The 25,798-nt window shown below is 41.8% G+C and overlaps 1 protein-coding gene across 1 annotated transcript in view; it reads left to right on the top strand.

The window, feature by feature from the left end:
• ANXA10 (annexin A10) overlaps nt 1–25,798 on the top strand; it is a 129,829-nt gene that overhangs the window by 72,889 nt on the left and 31,142 nt on the right. Inside the window, exons 5-11 of the mRNA XM_075847191.1 lie at nt 883–996; nt 3,464–3,554; nt 8,304–8,383; nt 9,615–9,668; nt 12,246–12,339; nt 18,493–18,588; nt 19,933–19,991. Coding sequence (XP_075703306.1) covers nt 883–996; nt 3,464–3,554; nt 8,304–8,383; nt 9,615–9,668; nt 12,246–12,339; nt 18,493–18,588; nt 19,933–19,991 — 588 coding nt within the window. The remainder of the gene's footprint in view (nt 1–882; nt 997–3,463; nt 3,555–8,303; nt 8,384–9,614; nt 9,669–12,245; nt 12,340–18,492; nt 18,589–19,932; nt 19,992–25,798) is intronic.

The following is a 25,798-nucleotide window of genomic DNA, read 5'->3' as shown; positions in this document are numbered from 1 at the left end:
GCTTACGCCTGTTTAGTGTTTGGCTATCCAGCCTGTTTTTAGTGTTTTGATTTACCATAATAAAATTAAACTTTTAATCGTTCATACAGGCAGTGATAGTGTTTGATCCAGAATATACAAAAAACAAAAGAATCGCAGCACTCCAAGGAAGTCTGCGTCCATGTCCCAGCTGTGACATGGATGAATAAACCACCAATTTGTTTGGACTTTCTTAGAGTGCTGCGATTCCTGTTTTTTTTTTTGTAGATAAATAAATTAGATAGATGATTGATAGGTAGATACATTTTAGTTACTGTATAGTTAGGCCTCATGCAGATGGCCTTAATATGACCCATATAGGTGCATAGGACCTTACTGTACCTCTGTTTAATACGGAGACAAAGATTTTTCTTGTCGGATTCTGTACGCATCCAACAGAAAAAAATAATGCAATGCTCTGTGCATTACTTCTAAGGGAGAATAGTTCCATATAAAGGGCACCTGCTAGGGCATCATACAGCAATACACGGAGTTCATGCAGCTCAGGGGACCCTGTGTGCCGCCGTATAGCGTGCAGCACATGAGACCAAAATTATTTTGGGAATCTGCTCCATCAGTCTAAACACTTATCATTCATTCTTCAAGATATATCTGATGTTAATGGTAAATGATCATAGCGTTCACTATCTCTGTGGGAAAAAGCATTCATATTGTGGGAAATATCATTTTATGTATGCCCTTTTCCCAACTAGTGTTTAGATTGCAAAACAAGTAGAAAATTGAAACAATCTTCATAGCGTGGAGACATTTTCACGGTCCTGGCCAGGTTTTGTTTTAGCAAAAATTCTTATGGAAGATCAGCTCTTGCATGAGATTACAACCTTTTACTTATCTTTTTCAAAGAACTTGCTTGAAGACTTGAGAGAAAATCTTGATGGTCATCTTAAGGAAGTTATGGTTGGCTTGATGTACTCTCCACCAGCCTATGATGCACATGAACTCTGGCATGCTATGAAGGTAATACTAGCGTTACCAGTCACTAAAATGATTATATGCTTTATATGTTGATCTAAAACTGGAGCACAAAGAGGGGGATTTAAAAGAGTTGTCTGGGATTAAAAAAAAGTCTTTTTTTTCCCCCTCCAAAACAGTTTCACTCTTGTCCATAGGCTGTATCTGGTATAAGTTTTCCCATGGACAAGAGCAACGCTGTTTCTGGAAAAGAAAAACAAGCAGAGACGTTTTCTAATCGTGGACAATTCCTTTATCTGAATTTGGCTTTCATTTTCAAAAAAGTCTTTGTATAATAGATGGAATTTTATTGATTGCTATAGGTAACTACTCTACTTTTCATTTTCACTACTTTTAATAACACTTTACTCCTGGCCCCAGGCAATAGCTCTTCTTGTTGAGCTATCTGAAACATTGGATAGCTCCACTGCTGAAACTATTGTCCAGGTTCTCTTGATTCCTGCCTCTTTGGATTCCTTGCATTGAATGCCTGTTTGGTTTAAACATTTTGGCTTACTATTTAAGCCTGGACCTTGCACTTCCTGTTTACAAGACTATTGAATTTCCTGCCTGTAGTCTAGTTCCTTTCTGCCTCTCTACAAACTGTTGCTTCTTATTTGTGTATCAAACTTGGATTCTTTCTTGACCACGTCTTTGCCTCACGCTACAAACTATTGCTGCTTATCTGTGTACTGAAATTAAAACTGTTTCCTGACCATTTCTCTGCCTCACGCTACAGCCTGTTGCCACTTATCTGTCCACCGAACCTGGACTGTTGCTGGACTGCTCCTGCTATTATTACCCTCCTGTCTGATCTTTTAACCACTGGACTCCGAATCTGCTACAGAACTTGCCAGAGTAGTTATCATAAAGTCTCCCATCGGACATAAATTAAAAAAATGTATTCTCACTGATTCGCTTCTCCCCTCTGCAGGATGCGGCTTATACAATGTCCGGGCACAGAGCAGTGTCAGGACCTTATTTCAACGTCCTGAGTGCTGTGTCACATATAACGTCCTGATGCTGCCTGTCGTCAGTACATTGTATGAGCCGTGACCTGCTGAAGGAGCAGGAGAGGAGAAGAGGCAAGTATTCCTATTTTTTTGTTTTTTACTTTCTGATGGGGAAGGATAAGGGTGGGGGTTGGTAATTATGACTTTTTGGACTTTTGCAACTTTTCCATGCCATAGAATTGGCATGAAAAGGTTACTAAATTCCCCCCTCATAGATTAACATTATCCAAGCAGAATGCTTAAAAATTCCAATGACTTTACAAAGGGCGCTATGCGCCAGCTACTTTAACTACCCTCAGGCATCTTACAAATATTTCAGTTTTTAAAGTATCATGACATAGTGGCACATTAACCGGTTGAGGACCACCAAATATATATATACAGCGCGGGTTTAAGCTTGCTACTCGAGCTATTGGGCACTTAAATGTTGGGTGCCCAGCAGTCAGTGACTGCCAATAAACCTGGAGGGAAGACAGAAGAGATTTTTAACACTTTTGTCTTCTCTGTACCCATGTACACAGCGCTTAATGAGTACTGTGTATAGAATATAGCTATTGATCATGTGACTGGTCACATGATCGCCGGGATGCTGGTAGTAAGAGGCTCCTGCTAGGTCTAACTAGACCCAGCACAGCCCTATCAGTGACAATAGTCACTATTACAGGGCTGATTAACCCTGTAACTCGGGGTGCTATGCAGTGCCATATACAGTGGAAAAGTATAGTGTCAAAATAATTAAATGAAATAATAAAGTCCCCCAAAGGTCTTTTTTGACCTTTGAGGGACAGGCCATAATAATACAAAAATAAAAGTAAAAAAACAAACAAAAATAAATTATAAAAATGACACAAAAAATACCCCACCAAAAAAACGTTTAGGGTAACTGTATTATTTTCAGAAAAACATTGCTAAAATGAAAAAATCATTTTTTTTAAAAAAACTGTAAGCCTAAAAATGCTAAATAAGCAAAAATTATATGTATAAAAATCATAAGAAAAGAAACCGGCATTGATCACGAAAAAACATTGCAAAAATCACGACAGCAGCCAAACAAATAAAAAAAGCTATAGCCGTTAAAAATGACTAAACATTGCCTGGTCCTGAACCGGTTTAACCCCTTTGTGCACTTGGACATAATGGTACATCCTGGTGCAGGGGTGATGTACGAAGCGGACTCACGTGCTGAGCCCACTCCATAAGCTGCGTTTGTCAGCTGTGTATTAGAGCTAACACCATGGACTAACGATTGTGCTGTTCCTGGCCGTTTAACCCCTCAAATGCTGTGGTCAATCGCGACCGCAGCATCTGAGGCGGTAAGGAGGGGTGGCCCCCTCCGACAGCTCATCCTCTCTCCCCCCCGCAATGTGATCGCAGGGTGCCGAGGGCTGTCATGGCAGCCCAAGGGCCTAATGAAACATTTAGATTGTTTACTTATTTTTACACTATGCACTTGTTGACAGGGTGCCGGCACAGATGAAAATTGCCTTATTGATATTTTAGCTTCAAGAACAAGTACAGATATATTTCAGTTGAAGGAAGCATATTTAATGCGTGAGTATTTTTTAAGTTACAATATTCTAAACTAATGACATAACAGTCACATTGTCTACAGTCTACTGTCCTGTTTTGTACCTTTTTAATACTTTTTGCATATGTATTTATGTGTGTAATAAAGCTATATATTTTTATTTATGGCTCCCATGCTCCTGTTTCTCTTCTAGTGTATATAAATATATATAGGAGTTGCCTTTTTCCTGTTACCTAGGTAGTATGCTTCACCTTAAAAGCATCTAGCCCCGTACTTGCTATAGGAGTCTTTTTGTGTATTCACATTGTCTACATTGTAGCATTCACAGTGAAAATATACTTATATTTGCACAATTTATGAAGTTTAGACTGCAGCTATGGTTGGGTTTGTTGTGTTTGTTCATATACAATTTATATTGTAGTAAGGAATATAGTACTGAATGTCGCCTATTCCTTAATTTGCTAGACCAGGACTACATACAGATGTTTTATTGTGCAATAGTTCCAGTTTGAACTGTGCGTGGTAGTTGAGGTCCATGAGAATACATGCTTGAAAATCTCTTAGGGGCCGCTCATATATACCTGTTGCCCCTGTCAGTTTCCCTCCGGCGTGTTGCAGAACAGCCAGAGGGAAACTGATGCTAGAACAGATCCCATAGCTTTCTATGGAAACGGTCCTAGCACAGGGAACATCAGTCGTGGCCGGGGATTCCGTTCAGGAAGAAACCCCTGACATCACTGTCCATATATGGACATGGTCAGGGGCTCCTCCTGAAGGGAATCCCCGGCAACAGCGTCGGCAATGCTGTGGCCGGGATTCCTCTGATAGAGGGAGCTTCAGTGGCGCTATCTACAGGGGAAGGGATGTGCTATAAACAGTGGGGGTGGCGCTATGTGGCACAATCTACAGGGGACGCTGTGTGGCGCCATCTACAGTGGGCGCTATCTACAGGGGGGCTGTGTGACAAATCTACAGGGGGTACCATGGCATGATATACAGAAGGCACTGCGGCATTATCTACGGGGGGGGGGGTGTGGCACTATCTACAAGGAATGGGGTAGTGCTTTATACAGTGGGGGTGGTGCTATCTACAGTGGGCACTGTGTAACACAATCTACAGGGGGCACTGTGTGGTGCCATCTACAGTGGACGCTGTGTGGCGCTATCTACAGGGGGCTTTGTAACTATCTATAGGGGGTACTGTGGTATTATATACAGAGGGCTCTGTGGCATTATCTACAGGAGGGTGTGTGGCACTATCTAGAGGGAAAGGGGGTAGCGCTATATACAGTGGGAGTGGCTCTATCTACAGGGGGGCGCTGTGTGGCACAATCTACAGGGGGCGTTGTGTGGTGCCATCTATAGTGGGCGCTGTGTGGCGCTATCTACAGGGGGCTGTGTGACATTATCTACAGGGGGTACTGTGGCATTATATACAGAGGGCACTGCGGCATTATCTACGGGGTGTGGGGGTGTGGCACTATATACAGAGAGCAGTGTGGTACTATCTACAGAGGGAGCTGTGGCATTATCTACAGGGGGTGTGGTGTTGCACTATATACAGAGGGCACTGCAGCATTATGTACAGTGGGCATCTTTTCATTATCTATGCATGAAACTCATCTGTTTTAAAAAATGTGTCAAAAATGGAAAACACAGACACGGAATGGATACAAATCAGATGCAAAACGGCCGTCAAAAATGGACCTAGACGTCCGTTTTCAACGGCCAACACCCGAACCCTGTTGTGTGATTAGAAACAAGAGCAATCCCTGTGTGGTGTAGGGTGGGTAGGAGATGCGGGGTAGGATGGGGTAGCTGTAAAGGCGCCAAAAATGAGCTACTCCCTGAAGTTAGGGCTAGTGTTTGGCGTCTTAGCAGGCTCACAAGGCTGCTTCGAAGATCTGAGGTGTGGTCAGTGGACAGCAGCTGCCTTCTGGGCTCTCTCTCAGCGCCGGCCTTGGCGCTGCACTGAATATGACACACGTGACATTACAATGTGTGTGTCAGACTTCAGTGTAGCGCTGAGGCCGTAGCAGAGAAGGAGAGCCCTGACATGATACACAACAAGTATCTAATCTATCATGTATCCAACCTATCAAAAGCTATGCACCACTGATAAAATTGGCACTTTTTTGTTGGACCATTGTGGTAAAAACATGTTAAAAACGGATGACAAAAACTGATGACAACTAATGACAACTGATGGTTTTGTAGTAAAAATCATGAAAAAGCCTGATGGCAACTGATACATTTTTTCATCAGTTTTTGCATCAGTTGTAATCACTTGGGACAAAAAAAACTGATGCTGATGCAACTAAGGGCCTGTTCACATCACCGTTCGCTTTCCGTTCCGGGGTTCCGTCGGAGGTTTCCGTCGGGTGAACCCCGCAACGGAAAGTGAAAGCATAGCTTCCGTTTCAGTCACCATTGATATCAATGGTGACGGAAACATCGCTAATGGTTTCCGTTCGTCACCATTCCGGAAGGTTTCCGGTTTTCCGATGGAATCAATAGCGGAGTCGACTTAATTTATTGAAGGGAAATTAAATTCACTGCAGATGCTCTCCTGTGCATCAGCGAAGTACAAGATTGATTCTGTCAATGAAGACACAGTAGGCCATGAGATTGCAACAGCCCATCCATCTCCTTTCTCCATCACCAGCCACAATTAATCTGATCTGCCTGCAGGTTTGCCTAGGTTGGTCCCTTGTTTTCTCAGTCAGTTTTCCTGTGTTCGCTGTATAAGAAGTTAGGGATTCAAATACAGAAGTACAGAAAATGGAAATATATTATACCTAAACATTTTTTATATACATGCATCAGTAGATGTAGGGCACTGTTTTACTAAATGATTTATATAAAACGTAAAGAAGTATAAGTCAGACAAAACAACACTACAAGGTCCGCCAACGAAATAAAAGAAAAACAAATATGGGTAATTTGAAACAGGCTATCTTTACTAAACAATGATGCAGTTTATTTTGTTGCTGCTTCTTATAAAACACATAGTCTGTGTTTGTACATTTCTGCTGCTTTGATGCTTATTTTTACTTTGCCTTTGCAACGGCCTCCATGCAGTTAAACAAAGATATACATTCACTGTAAATGTAAACCTCTAAAAGCATGATCATTCAGCCTCCAACCAAGGCTTTGTAAATGTCCAAACACTCAAGTGTCAGGCTAATCCTACCGTGGGTGTCTGCTTTTTGTTGCATTCGGTACAATTTTATGAGTCTTAGGGTATGACCAGACGTCACTGTCCGCATCAATGCCGCACATAATCTGTGTTGCAGATTCTGTTGCGGCTTTGCCTAAAATGGGCATTAAATTGATGCGGATTAGCCGTTGCGTATTCAGGTGAAGAGTGCTTCCCTTTTCTCAATCAGTGCAGGATAGAGAGAAGGGACAGCCCTTTCCCTAGTAAAAGTAAATTAAATTCATACTTACCCGGCCATTGTCTTGGTGACACGTCCCTCTTTCGACATCCAGCCCGACCTCCCTGGATGACGCGGCATTCCATGTGACCGCTGCAGCCTGTGATTGGCCTGTGAGTGGCTGCAGCCGTCACATGGACTGAAACGTCATCCCGGGAGGCCGGACTGGAGGAAGAAGCAGGGAGTTCTCGGTAAGTAGGAACTTCTTTTTTTTTTTTACAGGTTGATCTATATTGTGATCGGAAGTCACTGTCCAGGGTGTTGAAACAGTTACTGCCGATTGTTTAACTCTTTCAGCACCCTGGATAGTGACTATCTCCTGACGTCGCCTAGCAACGCTCCTGTAATTACGGGTGCACACACGTAGTCACCCGTAATTACGGGAGCCCCATTGACTTCTATGGGCCTGCCCGTGCCATAATAACGGCCCGTGATTAGGGGCGTTTTTACGTTATTTGTGCATGGGGCCTCAGTAGACCTAGAAATACATAGGTCCAGCCAGAATGAAGAAATGTCATGTTCGTCAAACCAATACACTACACAACACACTTAACATCTGCGGATGTCATTGCGGAATTTCGAATCTCCATTGAAGTTAATGGAGAAATTCCGCAATGAGTCCACAACAAGTCCGCTACACATTCGCAACAGCCAGTGTATGCTGCGGACACCAAATTCCGCACCGCAGCCTATGGTCTGCAGCGGAGTTTTCTGCAACGTGTGCATGAACCTAACTAAAAAGCTGTGGAAAGTAATGGAGAAACGTGTACGCTGCGGATTTTCACAGCGGACTGTCCGCAGCGGAATTCCAGAGCAATTCCGCCACGTCTGGCTATGCCCTTAGGGTATGTTCACATTTTAACAACTCGTGTTGTTCGCTGCGTTTTTTACAGCGTTTTTGGAGCTGTTTTTCAATGGAGTCAATGAAAAACGCCTTAAAAAACGTCCCAAGAATAGTCCTGCAGTTCTTTTGACGAGCCGTCATTTTACGCGCCGTATTTTGACAGCGACGCGTAAGATAAAGACTCGTGGGAACAGAACATCGTAATTTCCATTGAAAGCAATGGGCAGATGTTTGTAGACGTATTAGGGGCGTTTTTCAGGCGTAATTAGAGGCATAAAATGCCCGAATTACGTCTGAAACCACTGCGTGTGAACATACCCTTAGATATTTCTTAAATATCTGTCTGCAACTGTTCTTCATAGAAACATTTCTGATGACGTAATCAGCACTTCAGATGCTTGATTAAACATTTGTCTTACACGGAATGGATGTTTTCACAGAACACATGCATGAAATTTTAAATAATATGCAAACATTTGTTTCCCTTATAGAATATGGCAACAATCTGGATCAAGACATTTATTCTGAAACCTCAGGGCATTTTAGAGATGCTTTAATAAACGTAGCCCAGGTACTGTATACTGTATTCTATTGTTGATAGATAAACTGGAACAATAAAAAAACAAAAAACGATTAAATATTAAAATACAATGTAAATCGTTTAAATCATAAAGAGATCATAATAATAATTCTAAAATAATATAAAAATATTTAATAGTGGCATTTACTAAGGGCATTTCAGGAAAATATCCCTCATTAAATGTTTTCTTAGCTAGGCAGCAGTGAGATGATGAAGTCTGGATTAAATTGTAACACTTTAGGATTCTTATAGTTTGTTCAGGAAAGTTGTTGCCTATGATCAAATGCAACTAATAAGCGCCACATGAAAGACTGGTCAGGGCAAAACTTTCAGTGATGTCAGTGCTTGTTAGTAAAGCTTAATCCCGACGTGTCTGCCTGCTGTTGGACAGTAACATTTTAGAACATATGGTTAGTTCCCTGAGAAAATTAGGTTTCATGTGAATCCCATTTTTATTAGCTTTGCATACAAGATTTAAAATGCATAGGGCTTAAAATCCCCTGTAAAACCTTAAGTGCAATTCCTTGCTTGACCACATGGTTTGCTGTTCAAGAGAAAAGCACCATAGACCGCACAAAGCATGTTCAATCGGGCATATTTAATAAATTACAATTATACGAACATCTAGAGGAAAAATATGTGTATAGTGTTAGTATTAGTTTAGGCTATTTCTGTATAAAGTTCTGAAATAAATTATTCCTTTTGTGCAAATACAATCATAGCACTAATGTTACATTTAGCAGTAAAGTGTTACAGTGCTAAAAACAGTAACAGTGGTGCGATGATTGTATTCAGTCCCAGATCCTAATTCCTCCCCGGATCCTCATATCCCACTAAACTGACCTCATTTGGTGTTGGTTAGCACATGCTGGGACATCTCCTTCTAACTAATGCTAGCTAAGGACTAAATCATTGTGGAGATGTCTTCCAGTGTCCTATTGCTTTAAAAATTATCCAGCAACATACTGTCACACCCAATTAATATAATGGGTCTGGTCTCATCAGTTACATATAAAATGGGCACCCTCTTGTGTCACTCACCAATCACATGCTCATACTGACTCCAATCCGTCCATCTCATCCTGATCATGACCACGCCTCCACAGATTTACCATATCTCACTATGGGTGCTTGCGTATTTTGATGACATAGAATCCATTAAAAATGTTTATAGCGTCTATTAAAGCCATGTTTGTAGATTTATTTTATCTCTACATTACAGGGAGTAAGAGAGGAAGGATATGCAGATCCTGGAATGGCATCTCAAGACGCTGTGGTATGTGAAGCGCTACTTACTGGATACCTGATTTTCTCATCCAGTATTTTATAATTTCAAGATTTCTTTTAAATATTCCTAATTACGTATTTGACAAACATTTGTTAATGGTTTCCAACTAAAATATAAGTGGAAAAATAACACAATTGAAGTATACTGTAAACCTGCTAAAAATGACATTTGCTGACTAGATGCCCAATTTAACAAGGTTTTCTAGCCATTAGGGTATGTTCACACGGCTTAGCAAAATACGTCTGAAATTACGGAGCTGTTTTCAGGTGAAAACAGCTCCTGGATTTCAGACGTTTTTTAAACAACTCGCGTTTTTCGCTGCATATTTTACGTCCGTTTTTGGAGCCAATGGAGTCAATGAAAAGCGACTCCAAAAACGTCCCAAGAAGTGTTATGCACTTCTTTTGACGAGCCATCATTTTACGCATCATATTTGGACAGCGACGCGTAAAATAAAGGCTCGTGGGACCAGAACATCGTAAATCCCATTGAAAGCAATGGGCCGATGTCTGTAGGCGTAATGGAGCCGTCTTTTCAGGCATAATTCGAGGCATAAAACGCCAGAATTACGTCTGAAAACACTGCGTGTGAACATACCCTTACAATCATTAGTATTACTCCTGATAGCCCAACATGTATTTCACCTAAGGGTGCAGTCACATGTGGCAGATTTTGTTGCAGAAATTTTGGAGACTGAAAATCAGTTCCATTCATCTGAATGGGGTTGTTTCTGCAGTAGGTGCATGGATTTCGGTAAATTCTATTTAGATAAATGGAACTGATTTTCAGTCACAGAAAATTTCTGCAACAAAATCTGCCGTGTGTGACTGCACCCTACAGGTGAGGGCAACCTCCCTAATGGCAAACTGCCTCAACCTAGATCTGCACATGTTTATACATTAAAGTGACTCCCGCACCCATACACAGAAGTGCCTGCAGATTTCGAGATAGCTTTTTTGTGTTATTACTTGCCTATATGATGCCAGGACACACGTGTAATGTGATGCTGAGAATAGTAGTGTGCAGGGGAGCTATGCATTCACATAAATTGTGAAGTGCTGCGGAATATGTTGGCGCTATATAAACAAAGATTATTATTATTATGGTAAACCTGTCCATGGACTGTGTCTCAAGAAGTTACACACTGGGATCCTCTAGGAAATGGCGGATCTGAAGGAAAATAAATTTCAACATGAAAATGCCTCACAAGGAGACATACACAGCTAAACCTCCCCAAAAGTACACCTCTTTATTCTACACCCAATTTTTTTATTCCCTTAGTCTTCTTCACACATGCTTTGTGTGACTTTTTTTAGTTTTTTAATAAAATGGTACATGCATTTTTTATGGTGATTTTTGGTGGTGTTTTTTTAAAAATAGTGTGTTTTACTACCTGCGGTTTTTCTTTCATGGGATTTTTAACATTGCACATTAAGTGTTTCAAAGATCATGTGATGCAAAGATTCCTGTTTGCAATACGTGCTTTTTTTCTGAAAGCACACCACCAAAAAATTCCTAAAAAATGCAACATACATTGACACTTGCGCTTTTAGGTTTTATTCACAGTGTTATAGGTCCGTGATACGCGCATGATTTTCACGCACGTCGCACGGACCTATGTTAGTGAATGGGGACGTTCAGACTGTCAGTGATTTTCACGCAGCGTATGTGCGCTGCATAAAACTCACGACATGTCCTATACTTGCCCGTGTTTCGCGCAGCACGCACCCATCGAAGTCACTGGGTGCGTGCGAATCGCGCACGGCACTCGGAAGCACTTCCGGGTGACGCGCGTGATTCGCGCTACAGCTGGTAAAGAAGAGAAGGGAAACATAAAATCCCCTCCTTCTTTACTGTGTCGTCACATAAAAAGGGAGTGTCATAATGATGCCGGCTGCATGAAAATCACGCAGCCACGCACCATATACACATGTCACACTGAACTTTTGCGCGTGCAAAATGCAGCATTTTTTGCGCGAGCAAAACGGACACGGTCGTGTGAATAAGGCCTAATAAACAGGAAAAAACTATGGTGGTCTACAAAAATGCCACTAAATAATGTCAAAAAATACCAAAGCCAGGCTTGCGGCAATGTTTGAAAAATGCCACTGACCCATAAAAAGTTAAAATAAAGAAAAAAATTCCCTGTTTACAGGATGTTTTATATTTCAAGCTAACATTTGGCGGCATTATTGTTTTTTGCTAAAAAATGTTGAAAACTGCCACTAAAAATGCTGTGTGTGAATCCACTCTTCTTATACTGTGAAATCTCCCAAAATTGTTTTCTAGAGGGGTGTTCCTATCAAAGAAGAGGCCAATATACATAAGATATAAGAGAATAGAAATCTGTCACTGAAAAATATAGACCAGTTGTGGAGGTCTTTCACTATATCATATTGGCCCTCTTCTTTGATAGGAACATCCCTCTAGAAGAACATTTTCACTGCAATTTTAGGTATATACTGTAACTCCTGATAGTCCAACGTGTATTTTCGGTCACCTTATACAATGAAAAAACCCCTTTAATAAAAGGTGGAGTTAATAATGTCTCCTGTTGCGTTCTAGGCTCTGTGGGAAGCATGTCAAAGAAGAACAGGGGAGCACAAAGATATGATGCAAATGATCTTATGTAATAAAGGCTATCAGCAATTATGGATGGGTAATGATTTCTTGTTACACATTGTCTAGATAGAATAAGCGTTTATTAACAAATACTATTTTGCAATCGATTTTACTATCTACAATTAAAAATGGCACAAAAAATGGATAAAAATGGGGTGTTGGAATCCAGTCTTATGTCTGCCCTGCACAGGCACACTGAGCAGATGACCTTACACAACTGTAGCATACCTGGCACGAAGAGGCAGGGGCAGGACAAGGGGTAGGCATAGAAGGTGGTCACCTAGGGCGCAATTGAAGCGGGGCACAATTTATGGATTTAAAAATAAAAAACAATGTTCTGCCTTGAAATGCTTCACAAATCTGTGTTTTCCTATGTAAATAAGAACACTAGATGATTTTCCATCTGACAGATATCTATCTGACGCACTTCAGGGACCAAGGCTGCTGGGGCACATTCTGAAACCAATGCATCGAGCGTGTCCCACCCCTGCCAAAAAGATCAGAGATTGTTTTACCTAGACCAGTGTCAGTATACTCGGTCTAGTACTAGCGATGTATCCGCTATTCATTTTCCATTTTTCCATAAATGTTCTTGTTCTTCAGCAGCCTATAATTTTCCAAATTACTATTATGCATTACATTTTGGAACATTGGTTGTATATTCAAACTAAAAAGCACAAAATATCAAATATTAATGAAAAAATTTAAAACGTGGGTGCTAATATGCAAATGGAAATAAGACGAAAACTTTCTGCAGCAATATAGTGATTTTAATAATGCAAATATAGATGTATATACATTTTATAGATTTGTGCCAAAATAGTGATATTTGAGGACAGTCTCTCTGAGAATACTTGAGAGGTATGAAACATCTTTAGGCCAGGATCACACACAGTTTCGATGCAGTTTTTGATGAAGTTTTTGGCTCAGTTCTTTCAGCCAAATACAGGAATGGAACATATGAAAGGAGATGCATCTGTCTTTTCTTTATACCTTTCCTTCCTTTTAGATCAATTTCTGGCCTTGGCTCAAAAAACGGAGACAAAAACTGCATCAAAAGTGTGTGTGTGTGTGTGTGTGTGTGTGTGTGTGTGTGTGTCTGTCTGAAAGTTAGTGACCATTTAACAGTTTATATATTGTATACTGTGGATATAATCGACATAGAAATAAAGTAACCTTTGTAACTTGTGTAAAATACATTACATTACTTATCTTATTGGTTGTTATCGGAAACATTTGATAAGCTTGGTAGTTTGACACCTTACATTTCTTATTACGTTCCATATTATGTTGTTAAGGAATGGACCTAAAAAAATGGTAAAGGCAAAGATAAATTTGGCGCAGTTACCACAAGTTGTACCGCTTCTCTTTGTGGCATCTACTGTATTTCAAATGCTTTGTACATTTTACAGAACAAAATATAAAACAACACAAAAATTATATAAATATGAAACATTTCACTTGCAACCTTTTTTTTTTTTAATCCACATTATGCCACTTTTCACCAGAGTGTAACTATAGTGGGTTCAGAGGTTGCAGTCACACCCAGACCCTGAAGCATAATGTGGCCCAAAAGGTTCCCTCTGCCCATTGTGTGGAGACTAGCACTATGAATGATACGTGAAGGTTGGGGGCCCTGTTAAAGATTTAGCATTGGGACTCAACATTGCAAATCCCCATTGCAAGCTTTGTGCAGATAATAATACATCAGAGATGTTGGCAGGGGCGTCGCTAGCACCGATGCCCCGGATCCCCGGCTGACTGTTACATTCAGTGCGTCTATAAAAAGTTACTTTAGTAACTGGGGCCTATGTAATAAAATACACAGGCCCCTGTTACTATAGTAGTGACACTATACTTATCCTCCTCCTTCCCAAGTGCAGCGGACGTCATGATGTCTTCTCACGTCATGACATCACGATGCTGTGCGCCGCGCATGACGTCACGACGCTGGATGGTGTCAGGACATCCGCTGCACCCGGAGCCGAAGAGGAGGGTAAGTGTAACGCTACTGTCTGCTGGTGCCCTGTATCTAAGCTTACCTTGTAGTAGGCTTAGATAAAGGGGTTAACAGACAGCATCACACATGGGCCCTGTATCTAAGCCTACCACATAGTAGTAATATTTTTTCTATGTCTTTGTATTTTCTTTTAAACTTTATTACTACCGCCTTAGTAACGGCCGCTGGCTGATTGACAGCGTCCATTACTAAGACGAGTGCCCCATATCTTTTAAGACTCTAGCAATGCCCTTGGATGTTGGGATATGATAGCTCTGAAGCAGTGGCGTAGCTACCGCTGTAGCAGCCGTAGCGGCCACTAAGGGGCTCGTGCCGCCCGCCGACACGGCTCCCCCATTGCCGATGGCACCGCTAGCAGCCGTTATGGCTTCTACAGTGGTAGCGATGTCACTACGGGGCCCGCACAGCCCGGCCCCTAACATTTATGGCCTGAGCAGCACAGGCCCCCTCTAGCGACAGCCCCATTCACTTGTATCTGCGTACTCTGGACATAGATAGAAATTAATATTATAGGGTCGCACTGTCCATGAGGCGAGATGAGCTCATGCCTCACATATAGACCCCCCTGTATATAGTGGCTCATATCCCCACATATAGACCCCCTGTATATAGTGCCCCACATATAGACATAAATACAGAACCAGAAACAAGCTCAATACATATATACAGCACCAGAAGCAAGCTCAGTACATAAATACAGCCTCAGAACCAAGCTCAGTACATAAATGCAGCACTATAACAAAGCTCAGTACACATATACAACACCAGAACAAAGCTCAGTACATATATATACAGCACCAGAACGAATCTCAGTACATATATACAGCACCAGAACAAATACAGCTCAAATTAGTGCAACCCCTGCAGTATTGGTCTGTACGGCATAAAACTACAGCGTCCAGCATGGCCCGAACAATTGTATGGATATGCTGGAGATCATGTTTCACAAAATTCATATCATAAACATACCACCCATGATCTTGCTGCAGATCATACAGTGACTTCTGTACTGATTAGAGGCAGAATAAACATTTACATTAAGTGACTCACCGGTGACATCTCAGATTGTAGTTCTTTTTCTCTTTTCTTCTCCATCCGGTCCAGACCTCTATGATGACTTCTCCCGGCCACATCCCATTTTTGCAGTTTGCTGCTCAGATGTCTAAGTCTTCTAACTTTTAAACTCAACTCCCCTAAATATAATAGCGCCATACACTGCACCTCTAATTATAATAGCGCCATACACTGTGTCCCTGATTATAATAGTACCATACACTGTCACAAACACACACACACACACACCGTGCCCCCTGTAGCTAGTGCCCCCATAGCCCCCTGTAGATAGTGACCCCATAGAGCCTCTGTAGATAGTGCCCTACATAGAAGCCCCTGTAGATAGAGCACCACATACAGCCCTCTGTAGATAGTGCCCACATATGGACTCCAGAGCTGCAAGGCAATAGTGCTAACCACTGAGCCACCGTGCTGCCCTACATATAGCTTCCCCTGTAGATAGTGCTCCACATATAGCCCACCTCTGTAGATAGTGGCTCACATATAGCCCACCCCTGTAGACAGTCCCCTTCATGTAGCCCCCTGTAGATAGTACCCTACAGGTAGCCAACCCCACATATAGCCCACAGCTGTAGATAGTGCCCTACAAATAGCTCTCCCTATAGATAGTGCTCCACATATAGCCCACCTCTGTAAATAGTACCTTACATATAGCTCCCCCTGTATATAGTGTCCCACATATAGCCCACCCCTGTAGACAGCGCCCTACATATAGCCCCTCTGTAGCTAGTGCCCCACAGGTAACTTACCCCTGTATATAGTGTCCCACATATAGCCCACCCCTATAGATAGTGCAGTACAAATAGCTCCCCTATAGATAGTGCTCTACATATAGCCCACCCCTGTATATTGTGTCCCACATACAGCTTCCCCTGTATATAGTGCCCCACATCCCCATATATAGACCCCCCTGTAGCTAGTGTCCCACATCCCCACATGTAGACCCCCCTGTATATAGTGCCCCACATATAGATCCCCGTAGATAGTGCCTCACATATAGACCCCCTGGATATAGTGGCCCACATCCCCACATGTAGACCCCCCTGTATATAGTGCCCCACATATAGACCCCCCTGTATATAGTGCCCCACATATAGACCGCCCTGTAGATAGTGCCCCACATGCCCACATATAGACCCCCCTGTATATAGTGCCCCATATCCACACATATATAGACCCCCCCACTGTAGATAGTGCCCCACATCTCCACATATAGACCCCCCCATGAAGATCAAAAGATCCTGTTCCCGCGCCGTCCGGTGGCAATGCAGGTCTGCTCTCTTCTGAGCAGGTCTGCTGGAGCTGAACGACGAGCCGTTCAAAGGCCCTGATTGGCAGGGCAGAATGACTTGCCCCGTGAATCAGTGCCTTTTTCAAGCACGGAAGCGGCTAGTGTCGTTGGAAGGCACTGATTGGCAAGGCAAGTCATTTTGCCCCGCCAATCAGTGTCATTGTAAGGCGCTGAATGGTCGGGCACGGAACATGCCCGGCCATTCAGCGCTAATGCATGTATTTGTACCTGAGTGCTATAGGCACAGGTACAATTACTGCAAGAGGGGGTGGTTGTCGCTAGCTTCGGGGCACCCTCCGGTGCTAGCAACGCCCCCGGGCATGAGGTGTCGCCCGTGTCGCTCTGCCCATAATTGTTAGAGGGTCGATGGTGCGGGCCCCGTAGTAGTGTTTCTACAGCTGTAGCAGCCATAACGGCTGTTAGCGGCGCCACCGGACATATGAGGGGCGTGTTGGCTAGCGGCACGGACCCCCTCAAGCCGCGGGCCCCGTAGCAGTTGCTACGGCTGCTACCGCGGTAGTTATGCCGCTGACAAGGGGGACTGTGTGGCACTATATACAAGGGGGAGCAGGGTGGCACTATATACAAGGGGGGCTGTGTAGAACTATACACAAGGGGGGCTGTGTGGCACTATATACAAGGGGGGAGCTGTGGAGCACTACTTAGGGGGAAGTATGGCACTATCTACTAGGGGGCTGTATGGCACTATTTACAAGGGGGAGGGCTGTGTGGCGCAGACTACAGGGGTCTGTGTGTGGCACTATCTACAGGGGTCTGTGTGTGGCACTATCTACAGGGGTCTGTTTGTGGCACTATCTACAGGGGTCTGTTTGTGGCACTATCTACAGGGGGCTGTGTGGCACTATATATAAGGGGAGGGCTGTGTAGTACTACATACAAGAGGGGCTATGTGGCACTATATACAAGGGGGGCTGTTTAGCACTATACAGGGGGGCTGTGTGGCACTATACACATGGGGGAGCTGTGTGGCACTATATACAAGGGGCTGTGTGGCACTACTAAGTGGGCAGTACAGCACTATCTACTAGGGGGCTGTATAGCATAATTTACAAGGGGGAGGGCTGTGGCGCAATCTACAGGGGGCTGTGTGTGGCGCAATCTACAGGGCTCTGTGTGTGGCACTATCTACTGGGGGCTGTGACACTATACTAAGGGGGGGGCTGTGTGGCACTATGTACAGGGGAGAGGAGCTGTGTGCCACTATATACAGGGGGAGCTGTATGGCACTATCTACAGGGGTGCTTTATGGCAATATCTACAGGGGGCAGGTGGGGCGCGCTATCTACAAGTTGAGTGTGACACTGTCTACAGGGGGGCTGTATAGCACTGTCTACAGTGGGGCTGTATGATACAATCTACAGGGGGCACTATCTATAAGGGAGGCTGCGTGTGGCACCTGGGGGGCCCAGTCTTTCCTAGTTACGCCACTGCTCTGAAGCCTCTAGAATTGCACCTCTGATCTTTAATATAAGCTGTGTGTGGGATCAGTACAACTAATGCAATGTATTGATAAACTTACTCCGCTTTTTATATAGATACTATTGTTGGATTCTTCATGGATATCTAAAATATTTAGTTATTATCTGTTTTATTACATAAGTATGTGTGGATGGAGACTAATCTTAAAAGTCATAATCCTAGGAATTTAAGTGTAAAATATGTGTCAACTGCCCCCTTGTGTTGGTGTTAACATATTAACTGATGTATATTGCAGATGCTATATAAAATTAAACACAATTTTTTTAATTGAATGCAAAATATTAAAACAGTTTATCTTTTTAAAGTTTTTCAGGAATTTCAAAATATTTCTGGACAGGACATAGCCGGAACCATTGAAGAATGCTACGATGGATACTTTCAGCAGCTGCTCTTGGCAATAGGTTAAAAGCTAGAAAATCATCTTATTCCATATGTTTAATACACATTTACCACCAATTTATAATAGCAGCCTATGATGAGTGTGATTAACTTAATATTATGGCCAGTATTTAAAAATAGTACAAATAGTAAATAGTAAAAAAAAAAAAAAGTATAAATGATATAACATAAAAGCAAGCACTTGAAATGTGAAAATGGTTTAATTTATACAGTGTGCTAAAGCTTTCACACTACACTACGACTAATGCCCTGTGTCTATACAGAGAAGATTCATTTATATAAATGCAATTTCCTCTTGGGATAATACTCTTTGTTATTTTGCTTGTTGCTTGAGGCGGAATGAATTACTATGAAATGTCATCGTACATAAGAGTTCCCGCTTCTGTTTCTATATATTATATTTGTTGGGTCAGTTGTTGTCTATATTGAAAGATATTAGTGTAAAAATTCTATTCCATCTGTTTCTTCACAAAGGTGACACCTAAGGTACATTGTAGACTTCAAATAACACAATTCATACATGCAAGTTGTTCCTCTCTAATGTTAGTACCTGAATAGGGAACAGAGCAACACTTCCACATCACTGCTCTATCACCTAGCAGGTATGGACATATATACATAGGACGGAAGACCCTATAGTTTACTTCAGCCCAGTGGTTGGAGATAGAAAAAAAATATTTTTTACCTAATAAAAGCACAGGGTCTTCTTGAACCCTTGCTCTCTTCCCTGATGTGGAGTAGTCGGAAGCCATCTGCACATCTTCATACACTGGACTCTGGGGAGTCTACGGAGAACATTTTAGACTACCACATCCCCTCATGGTCCTTACTAGAAAGTGGTAGACCAATGTCAATGTAGAATTTGTTGCTATGTCAACCCCTGTAATATTGCTATTAGGTGCCAGCATGATTACTACTCAAATTTAATAACTGATATTAATTGAATGATTTTGCCTAACGTGACCAATCCACTTGAGTGTCCCTTTAAGATACAATAGTGCTGGTTGCTATGAACCTTTTACTTTTGTGCCAGGGTTTAGAAGGCATACTGAAGCTATACGTTAATGAGTGGATTACAGTATATATATATATATATATATATATACATATATATATATATATATATATATATATATATATATAAATATATATATATGTGGATATATATATATATAGATGTATAGATATACTATATATATCCATATATATATAGATAGATATATAGATAGCCATGAGTAGTAGTAGTAGTAGTTGAATTGTCATTTTTTTACAGATGCCTAAAGAAATCTAGTGTTGATTATAAAATATAACGAATAAATTACCGTAAATTTTTGGGTATTTTTCAGTGTCCTGCGTTCGAGACAAGCCATCATATTTTGCATACAGATTGTACTCTGCAATTCATGTAAGTGGATATTCTTTATTATAGGTACATTGTTATTATGTATCCTATTTATAACAGCTAATGGACATACAACACAACCTAGTTCAGATGTGATCTGGTCTGGGTGAGATATCTATGGCTCAAAAATATCATTCTTGGAGCATTGTGAAAGTCAACATCACATAGTAATATAACTAAAGCTACTGTCTGATTCAGACAACCCCATCTGAAATTGAAGACCCCTCCAGAGTTAAGCTATTTGATAGGGGTCTCACCATGGATGGGAAACTAGAAAACAGTTAAAACATATGTATTTAACCAGGTGGTACAGAATGTTTTACCATGTCAAATTGACATACTGCCTAAAAATAATACGTGTCATCTCCTAAAATTCACCTGGCTCATCCACTACATTACTACACTGCATTAGATGTAAAATTATATTTTAATGATAATGATTACTTGTTCTATGCAAATTAAAAGGCTATAGATAATTGGTAATGTAATGTTACTAGTTTTAAAAAAAATGTGATTCCCTACTGTAAAAATACTTTTTTTTATATATGGACTTTGCTGCCATCTGGTGTTACATTTTGTAATGCATGTGCTTCATCAACTGCAGTTATGATTAGTACAACTATTAGTGACGACTTAAAGTTGTTTGCCCGAAAGTTTATAACACTACCCGCCTTTTAGGCTGGGTTCACACAGAGTTTTTTGCAGGAGGAAAATCTGCCTCAAAATTCAATTTGGAATTTTGAGGCAGATTTTCCTCTGCCTGCACGCCGATTTTCGCGGCGCTTTTCACTGCGTTTTTCGCCCGCGGCCATTGAGCGCCGCGGGCATAAAACGCCATGAAATACGCTTTCTCTGCCTCCCATTGATGTCAATGGGAGGTCAGGGGCGTAAACGACTGAAGATAGGGCATGTCCCTTCTTTATCACGTGAGACAGTTTTTCCGCTCGCGGGGAAAAAAACGCCTCCGCCTCCCATTGAAATCGTCAAAAAACAGTGTGAACTCCCCCTTAGATCTCTGTACAGACAGCTTGCAATGAGCACTGTGTATACAGAACAGGTAGCAGTAATGCCTCTTCTAGTATTACTGCAAATGGTCAGATTATTATGTGTAACACCTCAAATTATTCTCTACAATTTCATACATGAGGACAACTATATGTATATAGGTGGTATAGAAATAAAACTCAGGTCCTACTGTACTTCCGTATAAATCAGATTTCATACAAAGGGTTTTTTTCTGTCGGATTATATATGAATCCAGAAAAATAAAATAGTGGCATTTTCCATCAAATGCCATAATATGGAGCTATTCTCTTGTAGAAACATTGCTGCTAGTTGAGACTATCTCTGCCATGTGCTTGACACCTAATGCAAAAAAATTTATATATAAATATATAGCCATAAAAACTGTTGTTCTTTGGTCATTATAAGTGATTTTCCAAGGCAGTTTTAAAGGATAAGTTAAGAAGATAGGTCATAAAACAGTGATCATAGGGGTCAGCCCACTGACATCCCCTCTAATTTCAGGAACAGGTCAGTTTTTGTCCCATTTGCAATGGGAAAGTCCTACAGTATGACCAACACAATGTTTTATAACTTAATTAACAACTGGGTGTCAGTAAGCAACATGTACCTACACACTTTAACACTGGAACAAATTATTTATATGTTTCCAGGAGGAATAACCGAGGAATAGCACAACACAAATTTCTAAGAAAAGATGCTCCATAATTGGCATTTTATGTGGAATACAAGTGCAGTATGTCAGGGGAGGTGACAGCTTGAGCGATAGACAATCTTGAGCGAAGCATGCTGCTCACGGAGCATGCAGTTAGTGGGTTAGAACTGGAGGGTGAAGACATGGGTGAGCAGGATCAGGTAAGTAGCTGGGTTAATGTAGTTAGGGGCAGTAGAAAGGGGTCAAAGAAAAGGAAGGCCGATCCGGTTTCTGACATTCCAAGCAAAATTGCCAAGTTGGGTGATGATGCGAGGGTGTCAGTCTCAGAAATGGCAGCCCTAGTGGATACTGATCTCCCTAACCGCCGGGAGAACAGCCCAGCTAGTAGTCGGCGGGATGGTAATGCAGGTAAGCCAAGGCAATTGATAGTCGTAGGGGATTCTATAATCAGGAAGACGGATAGAATAATTTGTCGCCAAGACCACCTCAACCGAATGTTTTGCTGTCTCCCTGGTGCCAGGGTTCGGCATGTGGTGGAACGGGTGGACAAATTGCTGGGAGGGGCTGGTGATGATCTAGCTGTCGTGGTCCATGTCGGTACCAACGACAGAATAAATGGTAGGTGGAGGAGCCTTAAGAATAATTTTAAAAAACTAGGCTACAAGCTGAAGGGAAGGACCTCCAAGGTTGTATTCTCAGGAATACTGCCTGTGCCATGCGCATCACAGGAAAGACAGCGGGAGCTCAGGGAGTTAAATGCATGGCTTAAGTATTGGTGTAGAGGAGAAGGATTTGGGTTCCTAGAGCACTGGGCTGACTTTTCATTGGGGTACAAACTGTATTCTGCAGATGATTTGCACCTAAACGGAAGGGGGTCCGCTGTGCTGGGGGAGAGAATTCTAGCTGGGGTGGTGGAGTATTTAAACTAGGGCTGAGGAGGGAGGTCAATGTAGAAAAAAAAGGGGTAGTCAGGTTAGAGAGGGGTCAGACTATATTGGTGGGGGGAGAAACAGAATGTGGGGAGAGGACTAGACAACAGGATAAGGAGATCCTTTTGTTACAGAACAGCAGTGTAAATAAAAATGCCCAAATAATGTCAAATCACATTTCTGATAATAAAAGTGAAAAACTGAAAGGCAAGTTAAAGTGTATGTTCACAAATGCCAGAAGTCTAGCAAGCAAAATGGGGGAGCTGGAGGCCTTGGTACTTGAAGGGAATATAGATATAGTTGGTGTTGCTGAAACATGGCTGGACTCTTCACATGACTGGGCTGTAAATCTACAGGGTTTTACACTGTTTCGGAAAGACAGGACAAATAGGAAAGGCGGTGGTGTATGTCTGTATGTGAGAAATGATATCTAGGCAAGTGTGAAAGAGACAATAGTGGGTGAAGATTGTGAGGAGGTTGAAACCTTGTGGGTGGAATTACAAAGGGAGGTAAACACTGAAAAAATTACTTTTGGTGTAATCTATAGACCCCCCAATATAACTGAGGAGATGGAGGGTCAGCTATATAAACAGATGGAGCGGGCTGCAAAGGCGGGTACTGTAGTGATAATGGGAGATTTTAATTTACGGGATATTAATTGGTGTCATGGTTCGGCTTCAACTGCAAAGGGGAGACATTTCCTCAAAGAGCTTAGTTCAGTTATTTCTGTCCCCCTTTTCATAATATTCAGAGAATCTCTAGTGACTGGCATAGTGCCAAGGGACTGGCGCAGCGCAAATGTGGTGCCAATTTTCAAAAAGGGCTCTAGGTCTTCCCCGGGTAATTATAGACCAGTGAGCTTAAGATCCATCGTGGGGAAAATGTTTGAGGGGCTATTGAGGGACTATATACAGGATTATGTGACAATAAATAGCATTATAAGTGACAGCCAGCACGGTTTTACTAGGGACAGAAGTTGTCAAACAAACCTAATCTGTTTTTATAAAGAGGTGAGCAGAAGTCTAGACAGAGGGGCCGCTGTGGATATAGTGGTTTTGGACTTTGCAAAGGCATTTGACACTGTCCCCCATAGGCGCTTAATGGGTAAATTAAGGACTATAGGTTTAGAAAATATAGTTTGTAATTGGATTGAGAATTGGCTCAAGGACCGTATCCAGAGAGTTGTGGTCAATGATTCCTATTCTGAATGGTCCCCGGTAATAAGTGGTGTACCCCAGGGTTCAGTGCTGGGACCACTATTATTCAACTTATTTATTAATGATATAGAAGATGGGATTAATAGCACTATTTCTATTTTTGCAGATGACACCAAGCTATGTAATATAGTTCAGTCTATGGAAGATGTTCATGAATTGCAGGCAGATTTAAACAAACTAAGTGTTTGGGCGTCCACTTGGCAGATGAAGTTTAATGTAGATAAATGTAAAGTTATGCATCTGGGTACCAACAACCTGCATGCATCATATGTCCTAGGGAGAGCTACACTGGCGGATTCACTTGTTGAGTAGGATCTGGGTGTACTTGTAAATCATAAACTCAATAACAGCATGCAATGTCAATCAGCTGCTTCAAAGGCCAGCAGGATATTGTCGTGTATTAAAAGAGGCATGGACTCACGGGACAGGGATGTAATATTGACACTTTACAAAGCATTAGTGAGGTCTCATCTAGAATATGCAGTTCAGTTCTGGGCTCCAGTTCATAGAAAGGATGCCCTGGAGTTGGAAAAACGAAGCTAATTAGGGGCATGGAGAATTTAAGTTATGAGGAAAGACTGAAAGAATTAAACCTATTTAGCCTTGAAAAAAGACGACTAAGGGGGGACATGATTAACTTATATAAATATATTAATGGCACATACAAAAAATATGGTGAAATCCTGTTCCTTGTAAAACCCCCTCAAAAAACAAGGGGGCACTCCCTCCGTCTTGAGAAAAAAAGGTTCAAGCTGCAGAGGCGACAAGCCTTCTTTACCGTGAGAACTGTGAATCTATGGAATAGCCTACCGCAGGAGCTGGTCACAGCAGGGACAGTAGATGGCTTTAAAAAAGGGTTAGATAATTCCTAGAACAAAAAAATATTAGCTCCTATGTGTAGAAATTTTTCCTTCCCTTTTCCCGTCCATTGGTTGAACTTGATGGACATGTGTCTTTTTTCAGCCGTACTAACTATGTAACTATGTAACCTGTTGCAGGAAAATTTTATGGGCCAGTTTGTGGAAGGCCCAACTAGAGGTGAAGCTCTGTTGGATCTGGTCATTTCTAATAATGCAGAGCTTGTTGGGAACGTCAATGTTCGTGAAAACCTCGGTAACAGTGAGGACAATATAGTTACATTTTACCTATACTGTAAAAAACAAACGCAGGCTGGGAGGGCAAAAACATTAAGGGTATGTTCACACGATGAGAGGCATTTACGTGTGAAAAGACAGACTGTTAACAGCTGCCTCGTTTCACACGTAAATGCTCCTCCTCGCATTTTGCGAGCCGTCTGAGACGCTCGTAAATCTTGAGCTGTGCTTCATTGAGTTCAATGAAGAACAGCTCAAATTACGTGGCAAAGAAGTGCCCTGCACTTCTTTGCCGAGGCAGTCCACTTACGCATCGTCGTTTGACAGCTGTCAAACGACGACGCATAAATTACAGGTCGTCTGCACAATACGTCGGCAAACCCATTCAAATGAATGGGCAGATGTTTGCCGACGTATTGTAGCCCTATTTTCAGGCGTAAAACGAGGCATAATACGCCTCGTTTACGCCTGAAAATAGGTTGTGTGAACCCAGCCTTAATTTTAAGAAAGCCAATTTCCCCAGGATGAAGGCTGCAATTCAGGATATAGACTGGGAAGAACTAATGTCAAATAATGGGACGAATGATAAATGGGAGATTTTCAAATCTACTTTGGGTTATTATAGTGCAAAATTTATTCCTATAGGTAACAAGTATAAACGATTAAAATTAAATCCCACATGGCTTACACCTTCTGTGAAGGGGCAATACATGACAAAAAAAGGGCATTTAAAAAATACAAATCTGAGGGTACAGCTGCAGCCTTTGTAAAATATAAAGAGCGTAATAAAATCTGTAAAAATTTAATAAAATTAGCAAAAATACAAAATGAAAGGCAGGTGGTCAAGGAGAGTAAAACAAATCCCAAAAAATTCTTCAAGTATATAAATGCT

This window comes from Rhinoderma darwinii, chromosome 1 (assembly GCF_050947455.1).
Source record: "Rhinoderma darwinii isolate aRhiDar2 chromosome 1, aRhiDar2.hap1, whole genome shotgun sequence".
Lineage (NCBI taxonomy): Eukaryota > Metazoa > Chordata > Amphibia > Anura > Rhinodermatidae > Rhinoderma > Rhinoderma darwinii.
The sequence above is the reverse complement of the archived record's forward strand: the minus strand, read 5'-3'. Positions and strand labels throughout refer to the sequence as shown.